Source organism: Colossoma macropomum, unplaced genomic scaffold, assembly GCF_904425465.1.
Source record: "Colossoma macropomum unplaced genomic scaffold, Colossoma_macropomum, whole genome shotgun sequence".
In the NCBI taxonomy this organism is placed as follows: domain Eukaryota; kingdom Metazoa; phylum Chordata; class Actinopteri; order Characiformes; family Serrasalmidae; genus Colossoma; species Colossoma macropomum.
Window position 1 is genome coordinate 28649092 of NW_023494789.1, and position 17831 is coordinate 28666922.

Below are 17831 nucleotides of genomic sequence, written 5' to 3' on the forward strand. Positions count from 1 at the left end.
ATGCGTCTGCTGAACTCTAGTATCACTGTCAGGTTAACCTTTACCTTTTTTGTTTTGGCAGCGTACCTCGAATATTTACAGACTACCTCACTCTCACATAAACTGATTACAAACTGCCATAATAGTATAAAACTATCCACATATTATACTGGAAATAACAGAATAATAAAATAAAACACACTACCATTCCAGAGTTTGGAATAAATGTTTTCTATAACAAAGCCAGTTGGGTTGCATATAAGTGTATGAAATGTCCTGTGGAACTTCACAGCTTCATAGGACAATCGAAAGCTGTAAATAAATTAAAAATGAAATCCAGAATAATGAACAGAGCTGTAGAAGACTCTAAAATGACTGAGAAAATTGTAAAGCCTCAAGAATTAAGTTATAACAAAATTAATATTCAGAATAAGTCATATTTTAAAAGTGAAGATAAAATATAAAGGCAGACAACATACAAAAAATGTATAGTCAGAAAATTACCTTATATTATTTATCATTTAATAAATTGAAATTAGGGATGCATCGATACTGATACTACTATTGGGTATCCATCTGATACCATACTCATATACTTATACTCATAAAAAAGCAGCAACATCCAATACCACCTCATACCATGTAACGTATGCATAGCGTGCGCAGCCATGCTACTGAACAAACAGCTCAAGTTGGCAGTGAACAAGGGTCTGCTCTCAAGGTGAAGTGATGCTGATACTGTGGCAGTTGGACACAAAGCCGTCAGTCACTTTAAACATCTTGCCTTATTCACACAAGACATTTACTGTGTGATTTTGTCCTGGACAATTTTTTTGGACGTTCAACTACAGCTCTGCCAGCGAAATAAATGACCCAAACAAGACGTAAAACTTGACAAGTGAGCTCTTCGTATGCCTTAGATGTGATTCCTGCTGTCACTGTGCTACAGAGACTGTTGTTGAAAGAGACAGATGAGGAGCAGGGATCAAAACTGTACTTAACTTACAGCTGTACAGAAGCACTTTTTGACGTGGAACAAAACCCACTCTTCTCCACTGCAACACTACTCAATTTAGGGTAATTAAGGTAGCATAGCTAGCTGATGCTTTTAAACTCATGTAAACTCTCCTAGATTTTAACAATTTAACTGTTATGTCGCACTCATTCACACTAACAGCTTCTGTAAGCAGGTTACTCATTCACACTAACGTCTCCAAGTAGGTTACTCATTCACACTAACAACTACTCTAAGTAGATTACGCAGTATGGTATCAGAATCGCTGTTGGCAAGTGCCAAAAAATATGTACTCAGTCTGAAAAAAGTCGAATTGATGCATCCCTATTTAAATATTGAAATGTTTGGTAAAACATATAAAAATACCTTCTGGCAAATAGTTTATAATATTAAAATTTGCATTTTTATGTAACGGTTGTATATAAAATAGCAAAAACTGTTGATTCCCCCCCAAAAAGTTGATTCCCAACTTTTGTACATTTTGTTATATTTTAACTCACTTGTCTGAAAAAATGGATTATGTAAAGAGAAGGAAATAATGTCCACTAGAAGAGAAAAACATGCACTTCTGAACAAGCATCTATTAATAGACACTCAATAATTGTGTATTATGGATATGAAAACATTGTTGCCCTCAAATGCCTACATATTCAGTACCAGACAGTTTCAGCTAACCTTTATTCATTTGGTTTCACTGAGTTTTTAACAAAGACTACATGTGACACTGGTCTACCAAATGGAAGAAAAACATCTTTACACATCTTTAAATGGATAAGCTATGAAATATGAAGGATTGTGAAAAGTTTCATGGAGGTATGTTTTGGGAGGCCAATGTAAAATCCTTTTATTATACATAAATAAGTGAAAACTATTTAGGGAAGGGACCTGTGATGCCCCCGACTGAGTGAACATACTGATGTATTGCCAGAGAGCGTCCTATTCTGGTCAGCGCACTTGGCTGCTAAATTACATAAGCGCTAATGTGTGCCCTTATCTCATTAGAGCCCTTTAGCGTTATCAGGGTTTCGATGCTAAACGAGCTGCTCTGCTCACGCTGACATGTAAGAGCCTGGGTGTGTCTCCATCCCCTATTTCAAGCCATAGCGGAGGAGGATGAGCAAGAGAGCGTAGCTTGATTTAGCTTTTCATCTCACAGATAAGCTTTCAGACACTAACATAGCCACACGGTAATGCACTGTGCACGAATAGCCAGGACTTTTTATGTCTCATAACAGTTTATTGTGTGACATTTGAATATGGCATTAGTGATCTCCCAAACATTTTTTTCTTTCACAGCTCAATTGGAAACTGTCCCTAATAAACTGATGCAAAAGAAGGAATTGAATTGATAGAGCTGGGTTCATGGGAGGGGCTATTTGTTTCTCTGAGCCACAGCCATTAAAGTTAGAGTGCTTACGCATGTATGGTAATGCATGTGAGTGCTCTCTCATTAGTATAGCTCTGAAATGAAAGCATGAGGGCTTCTCTTTAACTGATGCGTCGGAAGCATTGCCATGGGCTTCCGAAATGTTCTTGTCTCTTGTAGTGGAATAGTGGTATAGCGGAATATTGTAGCTTTAAAAACACCTGGAAGTCAAGGACCAGTATACACTAAAAATTGATCCATTGAATTTACTTCATGAAAATGTGTTCATCATTTCCAGATGGATAAAATATATAATATCAACACAATTAGGGATGTGCAATTTGACTAATTTTGATATTCAAGCATCCATAAAAGTTAGTGAATGGATAAACAGTTAATCACAGTGAAGGAAAAAACAACGGAAAAAACTTTAGCCAACCTTAATGTAGGGTTAGGCTTTTTTTTTTTTAGGTGTCATGTTTAACTGGTGTTGCGCAAACACTTTGAAGCATTCAGAGGAATACATTTGAAAACATGTTTTATTATTCAGAAATAGTTGAGGGAAACTGTTTTTTATGGCGGATGAGAAACGGAGGCTGCCGCTTCAGATGAGCTAATAAGCTAACAGAGCAAACCAGTACACTGGATGCTGTTAAGGACTCGTCGTCTTCTTACAGGCGAACGATGTGGCAGTATGTTAGTTTATCAGAGAGGCATATTTTCAAAGTTTCTGGACCTAGCTAACATCAGTTAATTTAGATAGCCTAGTTGCCTAGCCTAGCGCTCTTCCTGCCTTCTCAGTCAAATCCTTAACAAGGAGTCAGCAGTGAGCTCATGTTTAGTCACTCATATTTTGTAGTAGCAAAAAGGAACAACATTACTTACATGCAAGTATGAGTGAACTTGCCACATTTTACTTTTCTGTTAAAATTTGAAGTGTTTCACTGTATTGTTTGTATATTTTTGTCATCTTGCCACAATAAAATTAAATACAAATAGTGATTTCACTTTATGAATACCGGCACCTTGAATGGTTAACTGAGTACCCATACAAATACCTAAACGCAACCATTGCAAAAAGTAAATTAAACTGAACAACAAAGTTGTTATGATATATGGATCATTTTACCGTTTTGGTTCAAAGTCAGAGGTTAAAACACATTTCAGACTTTTAACTGACTTGGACTTTTGCTTTGAAGGAGCCTATATATTTTTTTTAATTTTTTGTGTTTGAAAACAATTGATTAAACCTTCCATTTTATCACTAACAAAACAGTCATAACACTACCGAAACAAACACTAATGAAACAAATTTTTCAGTAGTGACTGTTTTTTAGTGACAATTTTAGCTAATTCTAGTACAAGACTAGCAAACACAGCTTTAAACTATTGTACACAAATAAAATCATAATATTATATTAAAACACAGAAACATTTACTTAATTGCAAAAATTATGTGTTTCAGTAGTGACAATTCTTAATGGTACACACTGACTCAGACTGCTTAACATGTGGCCATGAGGGACAGGGATGCAGTTTCTGTTCCTGCTCTAATATGCAGGGGTGTGGCGAATATAAGGCTTCATCTATGGACTTAAACTTCTTGTGTTTTCATAGTGACATGAAAACATAAGACAGCATTTTTTAAATAAAGTTTTAATATTTAGAAATTAAGCTCACGGTAAATCTAGTTCTTCCAATTTCACTTCAAAAGAAATTTAAAAGATCACTAAACAAAAACTATAAACAAAAAATATGTTATTTCATGTATAAATGTAAGTATATCATCGCTGTCCAACAATAAACAATCTCCATTTTTGTCAATTTTCAATTTTCTACATCATTTCAACACACCAGCTGTCCTTTATATTGTGTGAAAGTTTTCTAAAGAATGAACCAATAGAAATGTTCTAAAATCACTTGGAATAAAACCTCTTTACATTGACTTACATTGAAAGGTAAGAGTGTTTTTGCCTTCTCCTATTTTGGAGATGTTTTTCTTTGGACAGCAATCGTAATATAGATTGTAACATAATCTTTGTAAATATCTAAGGTCTGATTATGTAATGTTACGGGTTTTTATTGTTTTTATTTTATTTTATTTTATTTTTACTGTGGGACTGCAGTTTGAACTAATTTGGTAGAATGGTCTATTGGAAATTTTTCACTGTACTCACCTTCTAATTGGAAAACATTAGGTGCTGTCTTAGCTCAAGGGTACTTTGGACTCTTAAGTGTACTAGCTAGGATATGTTCTCTGAGTGGACAACAAAGCACTTTTTTAGGTTGCTGTGGATAAGAGTGTTTGTTAAATGCTGTAAATGTCAACTAGATGCTAGTCAAAACCTCCAGCTTGCAGATTGATGTTTTAATCCCATGTTCATCACCCTTGTAAGTGTTATATGTTCTGTCTAGCTAATATGAGCATTCTAGGATTAGTTCTCTCTCATAAATGCAAGCCTCAAATCTCAAATCTCATAGAGAGAACAAATCAGCTTGTTATTAAAGTCCAAGCTCTCATTTGGTGAGAGATGAGATGATAGATTGGAAGGGTTTCATGTGACCACAGCAATTGTGAAATGAGATGTGCTTAATTTCCCTTGAGTTGACTGTGCATCTCTCTCTCTCTCTCTCTCTCTCTCTCTCTCTCTCTCTCTCTCTCTCTCTCTCATCCTCTCTGTCTCTCTTACTGTATCTGTCTGCCCAAAAACACAACCTTCTTAAAAAAAGCATTTATTACTAAAAAAAAAAGCAGCTGTGACATGAATCTGAATCAGCAAACTGCATTTTTGTATTTTTATATTTGGCTGTTTATTGCAGTCATACAAAATGGTGAATATGTGTGTGGTCTGCTCTAGATTTAGTTCAAAAGCATTTTGGAGGGTGGGGGCATACAGTATGAAGGCTTCAAAGGTTGGAGGTTTATTTGGAATGTAACTAGAACAAGTACAGGTGCAATGAAATGTATGCTTTGCAGACTTTCCAGAGTTAGCAGTCAATCAGTTCTAACAGTGTAGCCTACCGTGCGCACTGTAATGGACTGCTTCACAGACAGATTAGTGATGTGAATATGGCGATGTAATCCAATGGGTGTAAGACCGAGCAGGTTATTTGCGAGATCATATTATTTAGAGCTGGGAATGACTGCACAACTCTTTATCAAGGCATGATCTAATGGTTTTCTGCTTTTTTCATATCATTCTTAGTAGACTTGGACTATATGGTTGAAATTCACTGTCAATATGAATGTGTTCTTAGATGTTCCGATTGTGATCTCACGATTATTCGCCTTAGTTTGTGTAGTGAATTATATGCCATGGAATGTGATTTTTAGCATCCTTGGCTCCCAACAAAATTTACATCCAGTTTATTTCACTGCTGCAGTTGATGGCAGAAGTTGGGAAAATTGAGCTCTTGGCAGAAAATTACACTTTATATGGTTTGAAGGCATCAGAACACTCACAGAAACTCATCTGGATCATCTGAGACTTGGTCATAGTGTTCACAATGTGCAGTAAAACATTTGCGATCTGTTAGAGTCTAATTTGCATATTGCAGCTGTTTGCAGTTGCAAAGGCCAAGATCACAATAATGATTAACAAGCAATATATTGTGCAGCCCTAATTCTCAGTCTTGTTGCTGAAGTGCTCTTTATTGTGGCCCATTGTAAGTCACAGACAGCTTCCCCGGTACTTCCCAGTGATGATAGATAAAGGGGAACTTTTGTTGTTAGAGTCCCACTGTTTCCCTGTATGTCCGATACGTTCTCAACCTCATTTAAGCCTTTTGGTATCCATAAGCTAATTTTTTACTTCTAATCCTAAACTGATGTAAAATGTGTTTGGATTTTCTGTGAACAAATTTGAATGCTATCAAAAAATGTAACCTACTGCCACTGCATCCTTCTGAAAGTCTTTTGTGTATAAAGTGGAACATGCTTTCACTGTGGTAACTGGGGTTGGAGTGTGTATGTGTGTTGGCTGTCCCCCATGGCAGTGTGTGTTATAGGGATTTTTATAGTGAGCTCTTGGTGCTGAGAGAGGTGCTGGGAGGAATGATAATGGCTCTTCTGTTCACTCATGTGTTCTGTTACTGACACAGAGAGGAGACCTGAGTGTTTCACCTAAACAGACACACACACTCCTAATCCCTTTCTTAGGTAAAAGTGTTTGCGTAAAGTCACACAGTCACTCAGTAATTATAAAAGCATGAGTAGACAGTACTGTGCAAAGTCAGAGACCACTCTTCATTTATTTCATATTCAGTCAAAATGGCCATTAAAATGAGTACAAGATATTCATTTTTAGTCCTTTTTTTCAGTGCTGGCAAATGTATAACATAACAATACTTGAAGACATTTTCAGGATACACGTATATGTATCCCAATATTTGGTTTTCTGAGGTTTGATATGTTGGAGCATAAAAAAAATTAACAGTAGTATCATATTTAAAAATACTACAAAAATTATGAATACAGTGATTTTTGTTCCATGTTTCACATTCATCTGGATGTTTTCAGATCTGAAGCAACAGTGGAGTTTCTCTCAAAGTCTCTCAAAGTTGAAAGCTTTAAGTACTGTTTGTCTAATAGTGACAGTGTTGGTGGTCAGCCAGGTCTTGCACGTTTGTTAGGAGTCACATTTTCTGAATACTCTTAATAATTTTTTGAGCTCCAGTTTTGGAAACTTGTTTTTTTCCCTCATATTTCACAAATATTTACTTTCTCCTTCTTTAAGCAAGTCTAATCTTCTCAGAAATATATCTTGAAAAATGTTTAATAATTTAATAAAAACTTAATAATAATAACTTAATTAATAACTTATATTTAATAAATTATAGAGGGTGTAATGACTGTAATGAACTATACTGAATTATCTCTTCTTTCTGTATGTTGACTCTATGTGTGTGTGTGCTTGTGTTTTGCTGCTTTGTCTTCCACACTGACACCTTTGTGTCTATGATGTAGAATCACCACGACAGCTGCATGCATGATGGACCTGAGGAGGTATCCTCTGGACGAACAAAATTGCACACTGGAGATAGAGAGCTGTGAGTGCCCTCTCCCTTCACACACACACACACACACACACACACATACACACACACACACACCCAGAGCTCCTGCACTGCTCAGTCAAAAGCAGTCTAGTCTGAAAGAGTTGTAGCTGTAGGGTGCTGAGAGAGGTTCTGTATGATGTGTCTCAGTCATTCTTGCCTTTGGCATATTTAGCTTAGTCACAGCCAGCGACATGGCTAGCAGTTGTGTGTTGCTTATGAGTAGATTTTGAAATAATAATAATAACAATAATAATAATTGATTCTGTTCTTTGACTGTATGGCAGTGATGTAAAATACAGTGTACTACATTAAATAGTCTAACTATGAACCTTACCTGCTTCCTGTACCTCTGTGGACTTCTGTCCTTGGGGTGGTACCCTCAAAGGTACGTGTTCAGTACCTTTAGTTAGGTAACATAAATTGTTGTTTTGACTCCATACACCTTGTCCTGACTCCAGGCATTTTACTTTATTTTTCTTTTTTGAAAACGTGAAGATAATAATAGGTACAAATGTGTGCCTGGGAAAGTGAATATGTTATACCTTTCAGATATATTTAGGACCATACATTAATGATCATATTGTACTACACACACTACCAAACATATAGTGTTGTGAAAAAGCATTTCCCTTCCTAATTTCTTCCTTTTTTTGCATATTAGTCACACTTGAGTGTTTAGAGTACTTTTAATATTATAATATGATAAAGACAGCCTAAGTAAACACAAACACTGTTTTTCACTGTAAACACTGTTTTTTAAATGATGATAAATGATTTAATTTATTGAAGGAAAAATGCTGTTCAGCCCTACCTGGACCTGTGTGAAAACGTAACTGCCCTTGTAGCTAATAAATCAACTAGTTAACCAAATTCAATTGACTGCTGGGTTTCATTTCCCTATCGACACCCAGACATGATTGCTGCCAGATCTGTCTTTCAATCTGAAGGCTAGAAGGCCTCAAAAAGCAGCACATGATGCAACGTTCTGAATAGATTTAAAACAAAATCATTAAAAGGGACCAGTCTGGAAAAGCTTACAAAGCCATTGCTAAGGCTCTGGGACACCAGCAAACCACAGTGAGAGCCATTATCCGCAATGGAGAAAACTTGGAACAGTGGTGAACCTTCCCAGGAGTGGCCAGCCTGCTAAAATTTCACCAAGTGCGCATTGACGACACATCCAGGAGGTCACAAAATAACCTAGACAAAGATCTAAAGAACTCCAGTCCGCACTTGCCTCAGTTAAGGTCAGTGTACACGATTCCACAATAACTAAGACACTGGGCAAAAATGGCATCCATGAAAGAGTTTCAAGGCACAAACCATTGCCTACCAAAAAGAACACAAAGGCACAAAAACATCTAGATGACCCCAAAGACTTTTGGGACAATATTCTGTGGTCTGATAGTCAAAGGTGGAACTTTTTGGAAGACATGGGTCGCATTACAGTGGTAGTGTGATGGTCTGGGGTTGCTTTGCTTCTGCAGGATCTGGATGATTTGTCATAATTGGGGAAACCATTAATTCTGCTCTCTATCAAGAAATTCTAAAGGAGAACATCCACCCATCAGTTTGTGACCTAAAGCTTAAGCGACGTTGGGTTATGCAGCAGGATAATAATCTGAAGCACACAAGCAAGTCCAACTCTGAATGGCTCATAAGAAACAAATTCAAGGTTTTGAAGGTCAAAGTCCTGACTTAAATCCCATTGAGATGCTTTGGCAAGACCTTCAACAAGCAGTTCATGCTCGAAAAACCTCCAATGTAGCCAAATTCAAGCAATTCTGCAAAGAAGAGTGGACCAGAATTCCTCCACAGTGATGTAAAAGACTCCTTGCAAGTTATCGCAAACATTTGATTGCAGTTGTAACTGCAAAGAATGGCACAACCAGTTATAAGATTTGTGTTTACTCATGTTGTCTTTCATTTGTAGTAATTTTTTGGATGATGTGAAACATTTAAATGTGACAAATTAGCAAAAATAGAAGAAATCAGTTGTGGGGCAAATTGTTTTTCACAGCACTATAATGTCTATAATGGGTACTGTGGTTAGAAATTGGGCAATGATGTATGGTGTAGAGGGTAGCCAGTCGATTTTGTATGACAACACATGGGCTGCAGTCTGTAGTTGTACATCTATACAGTGAACCTATAACATAAGTGGACCTCAAGTGAACAGTGAGTTGTAATAAAGTGGATGATGAACGTACATTTAGAGAAGCATAAAATTATGTCTTTTAAAATGTCTTTAAGCACTATGATGCACAGGTGACTCATTGATGCTTGTGGATGTGTTTTGTGGATGTGTTTGCTGGTCAGATGGCTACACAACTGACGACATTGAGTTCTACTGGAAAGGAGGAGACAACGCAGTGACCGGAGTGTCCCGAATTGAACTTCCTCAGTTCTCCATTGTTGACTACAAACTGGTCTCCCGAAACGTTGTCTTCTCCACAGGTAAGGCATTGCAGTTACTATAACTATGCACAAGTCTAAACAACATGTGTCTAAGTAAGCTTTACAACAATGATGTTTATTTGTCAATGAATGAGCACGTTCACTCTCATTTGAGGTCTGTAACCTGGCTATGTTCAGTCCAACTCTCTGAAAAACTTTGATTTAAAAGGCTTTTTCTTTCATGTGTTTCCACTTTCACTGTGGAAGGATGACAGCCTGACTTGTTTTGCCTGTGTCATTTAAGAATGCTTCTGTTTGAGAAGCCCATTTAGTCTCAGTTTCACTAATTCAGAGAGGAACCGTGACAAATCCACTTGTAAGTGTCCTCAGATGGCTCTGAAAATCACATTTGGCTTCCCTTTTTCACCTGTTTGTGTCCTCACCTTACAAGACCCCTGGCCTCTGTTTACCCCGGTGTGTGTTTCCCTGTGAAATTCACACTGCAGTGCGGTGCACGGCTCACAAGGGTGTTACTGTTGCAAGGTGTTTGTGGACATGCTCTCTCTCTCTCACTCTCTCTCTTCCTCTCTCTTCACTCTCAGGAGGACTCATGAAGCACTTTTTTTTCAAAGGCAGGACTAATTACTGGCTTCGCATCATGCATCTAACCTCTTGTCATAGAAACACTAGCTTAGCCAATGGTAATGGAGGGGCAATTACTTCTCTGTTTCCTCAAGCTGTTAAAAAGAAGAAGAGAGAAAAAGAGAGCAAGAGAGGAGAAGAGAAGCACTTGATACAAGGCATCATATATTCATGAGGCAGAGGACCCACTGCATAAATTATTCCCATCTAAAGCTGAGGCACTCACAGAAGCAGCGCAGTAATGATTATTCCCACTCCTGAATTAACGGGGCTTCACCACCCTCTGCACATATTGGAGGGGAATAGAAAGAATCACGGGTTTGTTGTTTGAACTCCAGAGAAGAGGAGGAGAAGGATAAGGGGGCTATGAAGCCGAAGCCTGGCCTCTTTATTGAGAAAAGAATGGAAATGCAGTATGCACATGCAAATATTACCCTGAAATATCAATGAAGGAATCCTCACATCAAACAAATGAGCCGTGTCCCGATTCCAAGTAAAATATGGGTGTGTGGTTTCTGTACGTGGGCTGTTTGATGTGTGAGAAGTTCTTGAAGCAGAAACTGAACAGAACTAGGCTTAGTATGAAAGGTTTGTTTACCACATATGTTGTCATGTAACACGGCAGTGGCAGTGCTGAGAATGCATTTTTCAGTTGACACAAGCTGCCATATGTACGGAATAGTATTTTACATCATATAGCATGTTGTGCGTAGCATCAAAGTCATAAGAAACCCTAATAATTCATGACTATATTTTTACGTCATAAACCTCACAGCTATTTTTTACAGTTTTAAAATGCCAGCTTCCCTTTTGTATTGTTTCATATAAAACTAAGTGAAATTTTGTCAAGCAAACGTTTCAAGCTTTTGTAAGCTTGATGTTCAGGATGTTTACGGATGTGAAGACTGTTTCTTTCTCTTATAAAAGTTACTATTGCAGAGATTTACTTTTTTATGAAAGCTACCATACCTGTTTGATTTGCCACAATGTCAGATCAGCATTAAACATGTTTTCGAAGAAGTTAATCATTGTTTTTTCTCCTCCATTGTGGTGGTAGTGCTCAAGGCCGAGGTACAACAAATCACAAACAATTTATTCTACCACGATTTACTGTTGCCATAGTGATGGAGGCAATCTGCACAGCCATTGCCATAGAAACTGAAACAAAACATAAAGTATGGCTCCTCGCTCCTTGAAATAAATAGCCTGTCTCCCCTCGTGTCTCTTATCCTCTCTCCCTCTCTCTCTCTCTCTCTCTCACTTTCTCTCTGTTATTCCCTCTCACAGGTGCCTATCCACGGCTGTCTCTAAGCTTTAAGCTGAAGAGGAACATTGGCTATTTCATCTTGCAGACGTACATGCCCTCCATCCTGATTACCATCCTGTCCTGGGTCTCCTTCTGGATCAACTATGATGCATCTGCGGCCAGAGTAGCATTAGGTATTGTCCTCTTCTCACAAAAAAAAGCATTCCACACTGGTGAAAGTTTATGTTTATTTACAGTGAAAGGTCTGTATTCCTTTTTCACAACTCAGCACAAAGAAAGTTTACTGATGGGTCCATATCAAGTATTGCCAAAGCATTTTAGCTGTTTATCACAATGTCAGTCAGTCAATAAAACATGCACAAACACAGGTAAATGGATGCATTTGAAGAGTACTCTTTTTATAAAATAGTCCTTTTTTTCTCTGTCACATATTGGACGTACTGTAAGCTACATACTGTAATCATTTTAGTTTAAGTTTATTTTATGTTTACTATTTATTGTCAACTTTTTTCAGGTTTCAGTTTTTGGCTCATTGCATGGTGCACCACTAGTTTAGTTTATTTGTATTTTTTCCTTACATTTATTGACTCCTGTTTTTTTTTTCACTTCTGTCTTTTAATTTTCTTTTTCCTTGACCCACATATAACGGGGTAAATTTAGGAAGCACCAACACACTGGTCTTTCTCAGATGGGGCATTTCTCTAAACAGACTTGCTTTGTGTGTAGCTGTGGGTGAGTGTATATGTGTATGTGTGTGGTGCTGTAGCAGCGTAGGCCCTGTGGGCTGGACTGTGACTCAGTCTGCCCTAAAGGCTGCTGGGCCGCTCCAGCTGGAGTGAATGTAAGGACTCAGAGAGAGCAGGCAGCTCTGTGTTTCATTTCACCCTCACTGCCTCCACCTCCTACACCACCTCCTCACTCACTCACACTCTAGTCTGGAGCATGGAGTGGGAGTGTGAACTTAGTTTGCACAAATCTTTCGTGCTTTAACATATGAACAACGCCAAATACATGTTTCTGTCAACCTTGAATGCGCTGTTATGCTCACCGCTTATTATATAAGAGCAGCACTCTTATGTTTTGATTACAGATGCAGATTTTGGCAAATTTCCTTTCTCTTGGAAAAATTTGGTAAAATAGTTTTCTTGTGGATATTTGCTTTCCGTATGGTATGCAGTAGTTGTAGTGCAAGGGCTATCGTCCTCTAAAAACACTGCTGCGGTCTCGAACACCCCTATTATTGGTTGCATGCTTCATTTTATTTGTAGGCTCTTTAGGGGAGCCAGTTGCCTATTGTTCCTTTGTATGTTCAGTTAAAAAAGTGTTGCTCAACTTGAATGATAAACCTGCCTATTTAATAGAAACTGTTATTTATTGAAACATTTTTAACTGATAGTATTGATCTAACAGTTGTTTATTTGCCAGTTAAAAGATCAAAAGATCAAAATTATTTACATCTCTTGTTTTGATGAAAGGTAGCTAGCTTAACCCCTGTCAAACTGCTGGCATCTGAGTTATTATAGGTTTTCATTTTCTCAATTAAAAGTAGTTCCACAAAATAGACATGTAGCCTGTTTTATTAACCTAGTTAATAATATAGATAAGTTTGTGACTCTGTTTAACTCTAAGTGACATAAATAGAATGCAAAAAAGGATCAGAAATGGATTAGGTTTAGAATAGCCAGTTTCACTCTATTAGAATATGCATGTTTTTGCCTTTTAGATCACATATTTTGTGCATTTATACATTTTGGAGTTTGCTAAATATTTTTAATTGTTTGAGCAGGATTAATATATTTTTACACAAGTAGTCTCCACACCTCTGCTACAAACATAAAGTTTGCTTCCATCACGTACTGTTAGGAGTGAGTGCTTTCGTTGTAACTTACCCTATAAAAGGGGTTCATTGTAACACACTGTGGGGCTAGTTGTAACAGTCTAAAAAGCTAAAATGTTTGGTAAATTGATGCAAATACAATTACTTCAATACAAATTTTGTCTAAAACCAATTAGCTTTCAAACCTAAATGCTGTATGATTAGTGATAGAGATTAGTCATAGAGACTATGTCAAACGTGGCAGCTGTATTTTTGACTACAAAGTACAGCAGAAAATATCAGCAGGACACCATTGAAAGACGTTTTATTCAGATTACCTCTCTAGTGTGTTTGTTTTTTCATGTGGGGGTATATGAATTTCTCTTATTGTTTATTTGGGGAGGTTTAGTTGTAATATTGTGTTAAAATTAACCATGTGGAGGCCATACTTTACCCTGACTAGCTCTTGCTGTGAGTTATTTGCATACTTCAGAGTGGAGCTATATTACAGCTACTACGAGGATGATTAAAACAACGTGAATTCTGAAACAGCATGAATTCTGTGACATACACACAACTCAATAATCATGAAACGCTCATGATGAAAATAGTTACTTTATGGTACAAAAACCGTCTTCAGGGTGAATCTTGAGAGATGTCTGTCCAATTACTGTAAAAACTCACAGGTAAGGCTATGAGAAAGCGAGAAGTTTACCAAAAGCAGTTTTACTGCATAAAATATTCATGTTACATTTTACCCTGCTTTAGGTTGTGCACTGTTCTCCCCTACTGTCCTTTCTAAGACAATGTATGTACAGAAAGTGTGTTTGTATGTGCATGTTTGTGTGTGTGTGTGTGAGAGAGAGTGAGAGCAATCAAGCAAGAGATGAAGTGAGAGTACGTATTCAGGTGTGTGTGTCTGTACATATGTGAGATGAATGTGTTATGCTGGGTGGTGGTCTACTTTGGGGAGAATATCCTCATTAACCACGTTAAGCAGAGAAATGGGAGCACTTTGCACTGGGAAGGAAAAGTCTCCAGGGTCCCCCACACATGCACACACCACTCACTTCACCTGCTGCTATGCATCATTATGAGCCCCAGTGCTTCCTCTCTCATTCTCTTTTACTTTCTCCATCTTCTATGCTGCAAGGTAACCCACTAAAAACACAGAGATCAATGCAGCTAGAAAACAATTACATTTAACCTCCATTTCAGTCCCGTGGCCCACTGCAGCAGCGATGAATCTAGGCTTTAAATGACTCTGTCTGAGCTGGGAGTGGGGCTGAGGCCATCCATCCTCCACATCCTCATCCGGCTCCGGTGCTGATGCTGTCAGTAGCTCGGACTGCATTACACACACACACTTTAGGAATCTAGTCATCTCTGAGAGGAAATGCAAGAGGATCGGATAATGCAGATGGTGTTATGCTGCTAACACTGCTATCATTTCCAATTTAAGCTCTTTCTCTTTGATAGTTCAACTGACTCGGCTGGACACTCTTGGCTTGAGGTCTTGATTTACACAGAGCTTTTTAAAGATTAGCGCAACTTGAGCGTTGGCTAATGACTAAAGCAGGTTCGATTGTGGTTCTTTGAATATCATACTTTAAATATGTCCTTTTGAATCAATTAAGTGAAGAATTTGTAGCAAAAACCACTTTAAAGGTACACTTTGAGATCTCAGATTTGCAGATCAAATATGAGTTATAAGTGTATAAATGGTCTAAATCAATAAGCTGAAACATGATTTTTTTGCTGCTTATTTATACATTAGCACTGTTTATAAACAGTAGATTCAAACAAACAGTCTCAAATTGTGACTCATGGCGAGTTTCTGCTGGTATTTCTGGTTTTGATACTGCTAAAATGTATTTTTTTGTTTAATTTCCTGTCAAATCAGCCAAGTTATTTATATTTCAGGAGATTTTTCTGAGGTGATTAGATATAAAATAATCCACTACCATAAGCAAGGGGAATGTCAAAGGAAAATAAGTGAAAAAACACAAGTTTCCAAAGCTGGAGTTCAAAGAAGTATTAAAAGATATAGAGAAAATAGGACTCCTAGCAACGTGCAAGACCGGATAGAGCGCAAAAACTGTCACCATCAGATAAACAGTAAACTGATCAGATAAACTTGAGAGAGAGAGGAGAAAGTCAAGCTCCACTCTTGCTTCAGATCTGAAAAAATCCACAAGTGTTTCTGTCCATCCTTCCACTGTGAGAACACTGTGGGTCTGAAAGGATGTGCAGATGTCAAGAAGCCGTTACTGAGAAGAGAAAAAAATAGAATAATAGTAAATAGCAGAAGAATGGAAAAATAGAGTAATAAAAAAGAAACAAACTCTGTTCTCCATGGGGTATTGTCACATCTTTGCATTGCAACGTCACAATGTCATGATGTATTGTTACACTGTTATTAAATAAGCTTCCATTACTTGTTAGCTACATTAGCCTCATAGCTCCAGTGCAAAGCTTAAAAAGCAAGACACCAAAATGTCTTGATTGATATGCTCCATTTGGGTAAATAGGGATTTTTTTGCAAAGCTATTGCTTTAAATATATATATATATATATATATATAAAACACATCCCTGGTGTAAAACCTTTAGAAATCCCAGACTCGCAGGTAGGAAGATAAATCTCCCATTATCTAAGGATCTAGTGATGTGTGTTGAAAGTGGTGCTGCTAAATGTAACTGAGCGGAGAGTTCATGCTGCAGTCAGTGCTGTATGCAGTGCATGTGAAGGTGTATTTTGGTCTGGTTAGGTAACTCCTCTGCTCTCCACTCTGAACGGCTGGGGAGTTTGATCCTCCCATGCTGTGACCTGTTCAGGTACAAATCGATGTGGTGTGCTTTGTGCCTGTGCTGCACCTCCACACTGACACACTGCTTTTGGGGTTATGTAAGCCAGCATATGCTCCATCCACCCACACTCATCCCCTCTTAATCTGGGGACTCCGACCTGAAAAAGAACTGTGAGAGTGCAGTGACAAATACCACTTATGTTATTTTTATGACAGAGTTTTCAGATCTGCGCAAAAAAGTTTGGGCAAAAAACCGGGCGGATATATTTTGGTTGAGTGTACTTGCTGGAGACATTTCTTTTTTTACAATTAAATTAAATAGTTTACGCTGGACCCAGATGTTTCAATATTTGACATCAGTCAAATACTTACTTATTTACCATATGCACAGTTTGTGTATGCTGACTTCTAAAGCACTTTGAATTACTGCAGTGTATGAAAGGTGCTATATAATAACCTTACCCTGCCTTGCCTTGCCTTGCCTTGCTTAATGGTGAATTTATAAAAATGCTCTCAGTGTAGTCACTTCTAACCAAATTCCAACACTCAAGTCAAAGAGAGGAAAAACATCTCAGAGTTCCCTTGCCTTTAATCAATCTTCACCTATCAGTCACAAACATGCAGATGTAACTGAGGGGAATTTATCCAATTTAATTAAAAAAAAAAATGTTACTGACATTAGAAAAAAATATTATTAGCTAAGATGTAAGATGATGTAACAATGATTCTGCAGTTACGTGAGCATCTCTTGTAAAATATATACTATGGCTTCGAAATAGGGGGGAAAATTGAAAAACAAAAGCATTTGTGAACAAGAAAGATTGTCATTTATGTTAGGGTTTCAAAGAAGAGGCTTGTAAACCAATAAATCCTCAGCTATAACAACTTATTTTGCATTTATACTTTATCCAGAAATGAATGGAAGAACAGGGAGAGGGAAGAAAAGGTGACTTCTTAGGACGACATCACTGCTCATGTATGTCCATAAAGACTGACTTTCTGTCTTCAAACGTCCAGTCTTGATGTTTTTTGGCCCATACAAGTCTCTTCCTTTTGTTTCTGTCTCAGTTTTTATCATACACTTCATTTTTATGCTGTAATTATTGTAGTTATGCTTGACCTTTTTAGTCTTAAGGAGTACCAGTTTTTTTAATAAGGGTGGTCCCCATCAGCTAGACTAATGTAGTGCGTCTTAAAGATTGATCACCTCTTAAAATAATTACATATAATCTTTTTTAAGTGTTGATCTTCTGTACTTTTGACTGGGACAGCATGTCAACAGCATTAGTTTTAGGGTTAGTTGCCTGTAATGTCTGATTTTAATGAGACTTTTTTATGTAACAACACAGAAGTTTTTCATTTGCTTTTTTAGAGGGCAAGTCTCTCATGTTAAACCTAGTTCTAAACCTAGTTCTGTGAATGAACTCACTGACACCAAACAAGTCATTATATATGTGTAACATATGGTGTCCTCAGATTATG

The 17831-nt window shown here is 37.5% G+C and overlaps 1 protein-coding gene across 4 annotated transcripts in view; it reads left to right on the top strand.

The window, feature by feature from the left end:
* The window catches only part of gabrb3 (gamma-aminobutyric acid type A receptor subunit beta3), a 54556-nt gene that overhangs the window by 26075 nt on the left and 10650 nt on the right, over positions 1-17831 (top strand). For all 4 annotated transcript variants that reach the window (XM_036570738.1, XM_036570739.1, XM_036570740.1 and 1 more), the window contains 3 exons: positions 7327-7409; positions 9738-9875; positions 11745-11897. In XM_036570738.1, coding sequence (XP_036426631.1) covers positions 7327-7409; positions 9738-9875; positions 11745-11897 — 374 coding nt within the window. The remainder of the gene's footprint in view (positions 1-7326; positions 7410-9737; positions 9876-11744; positions 11898-17831) is intronic.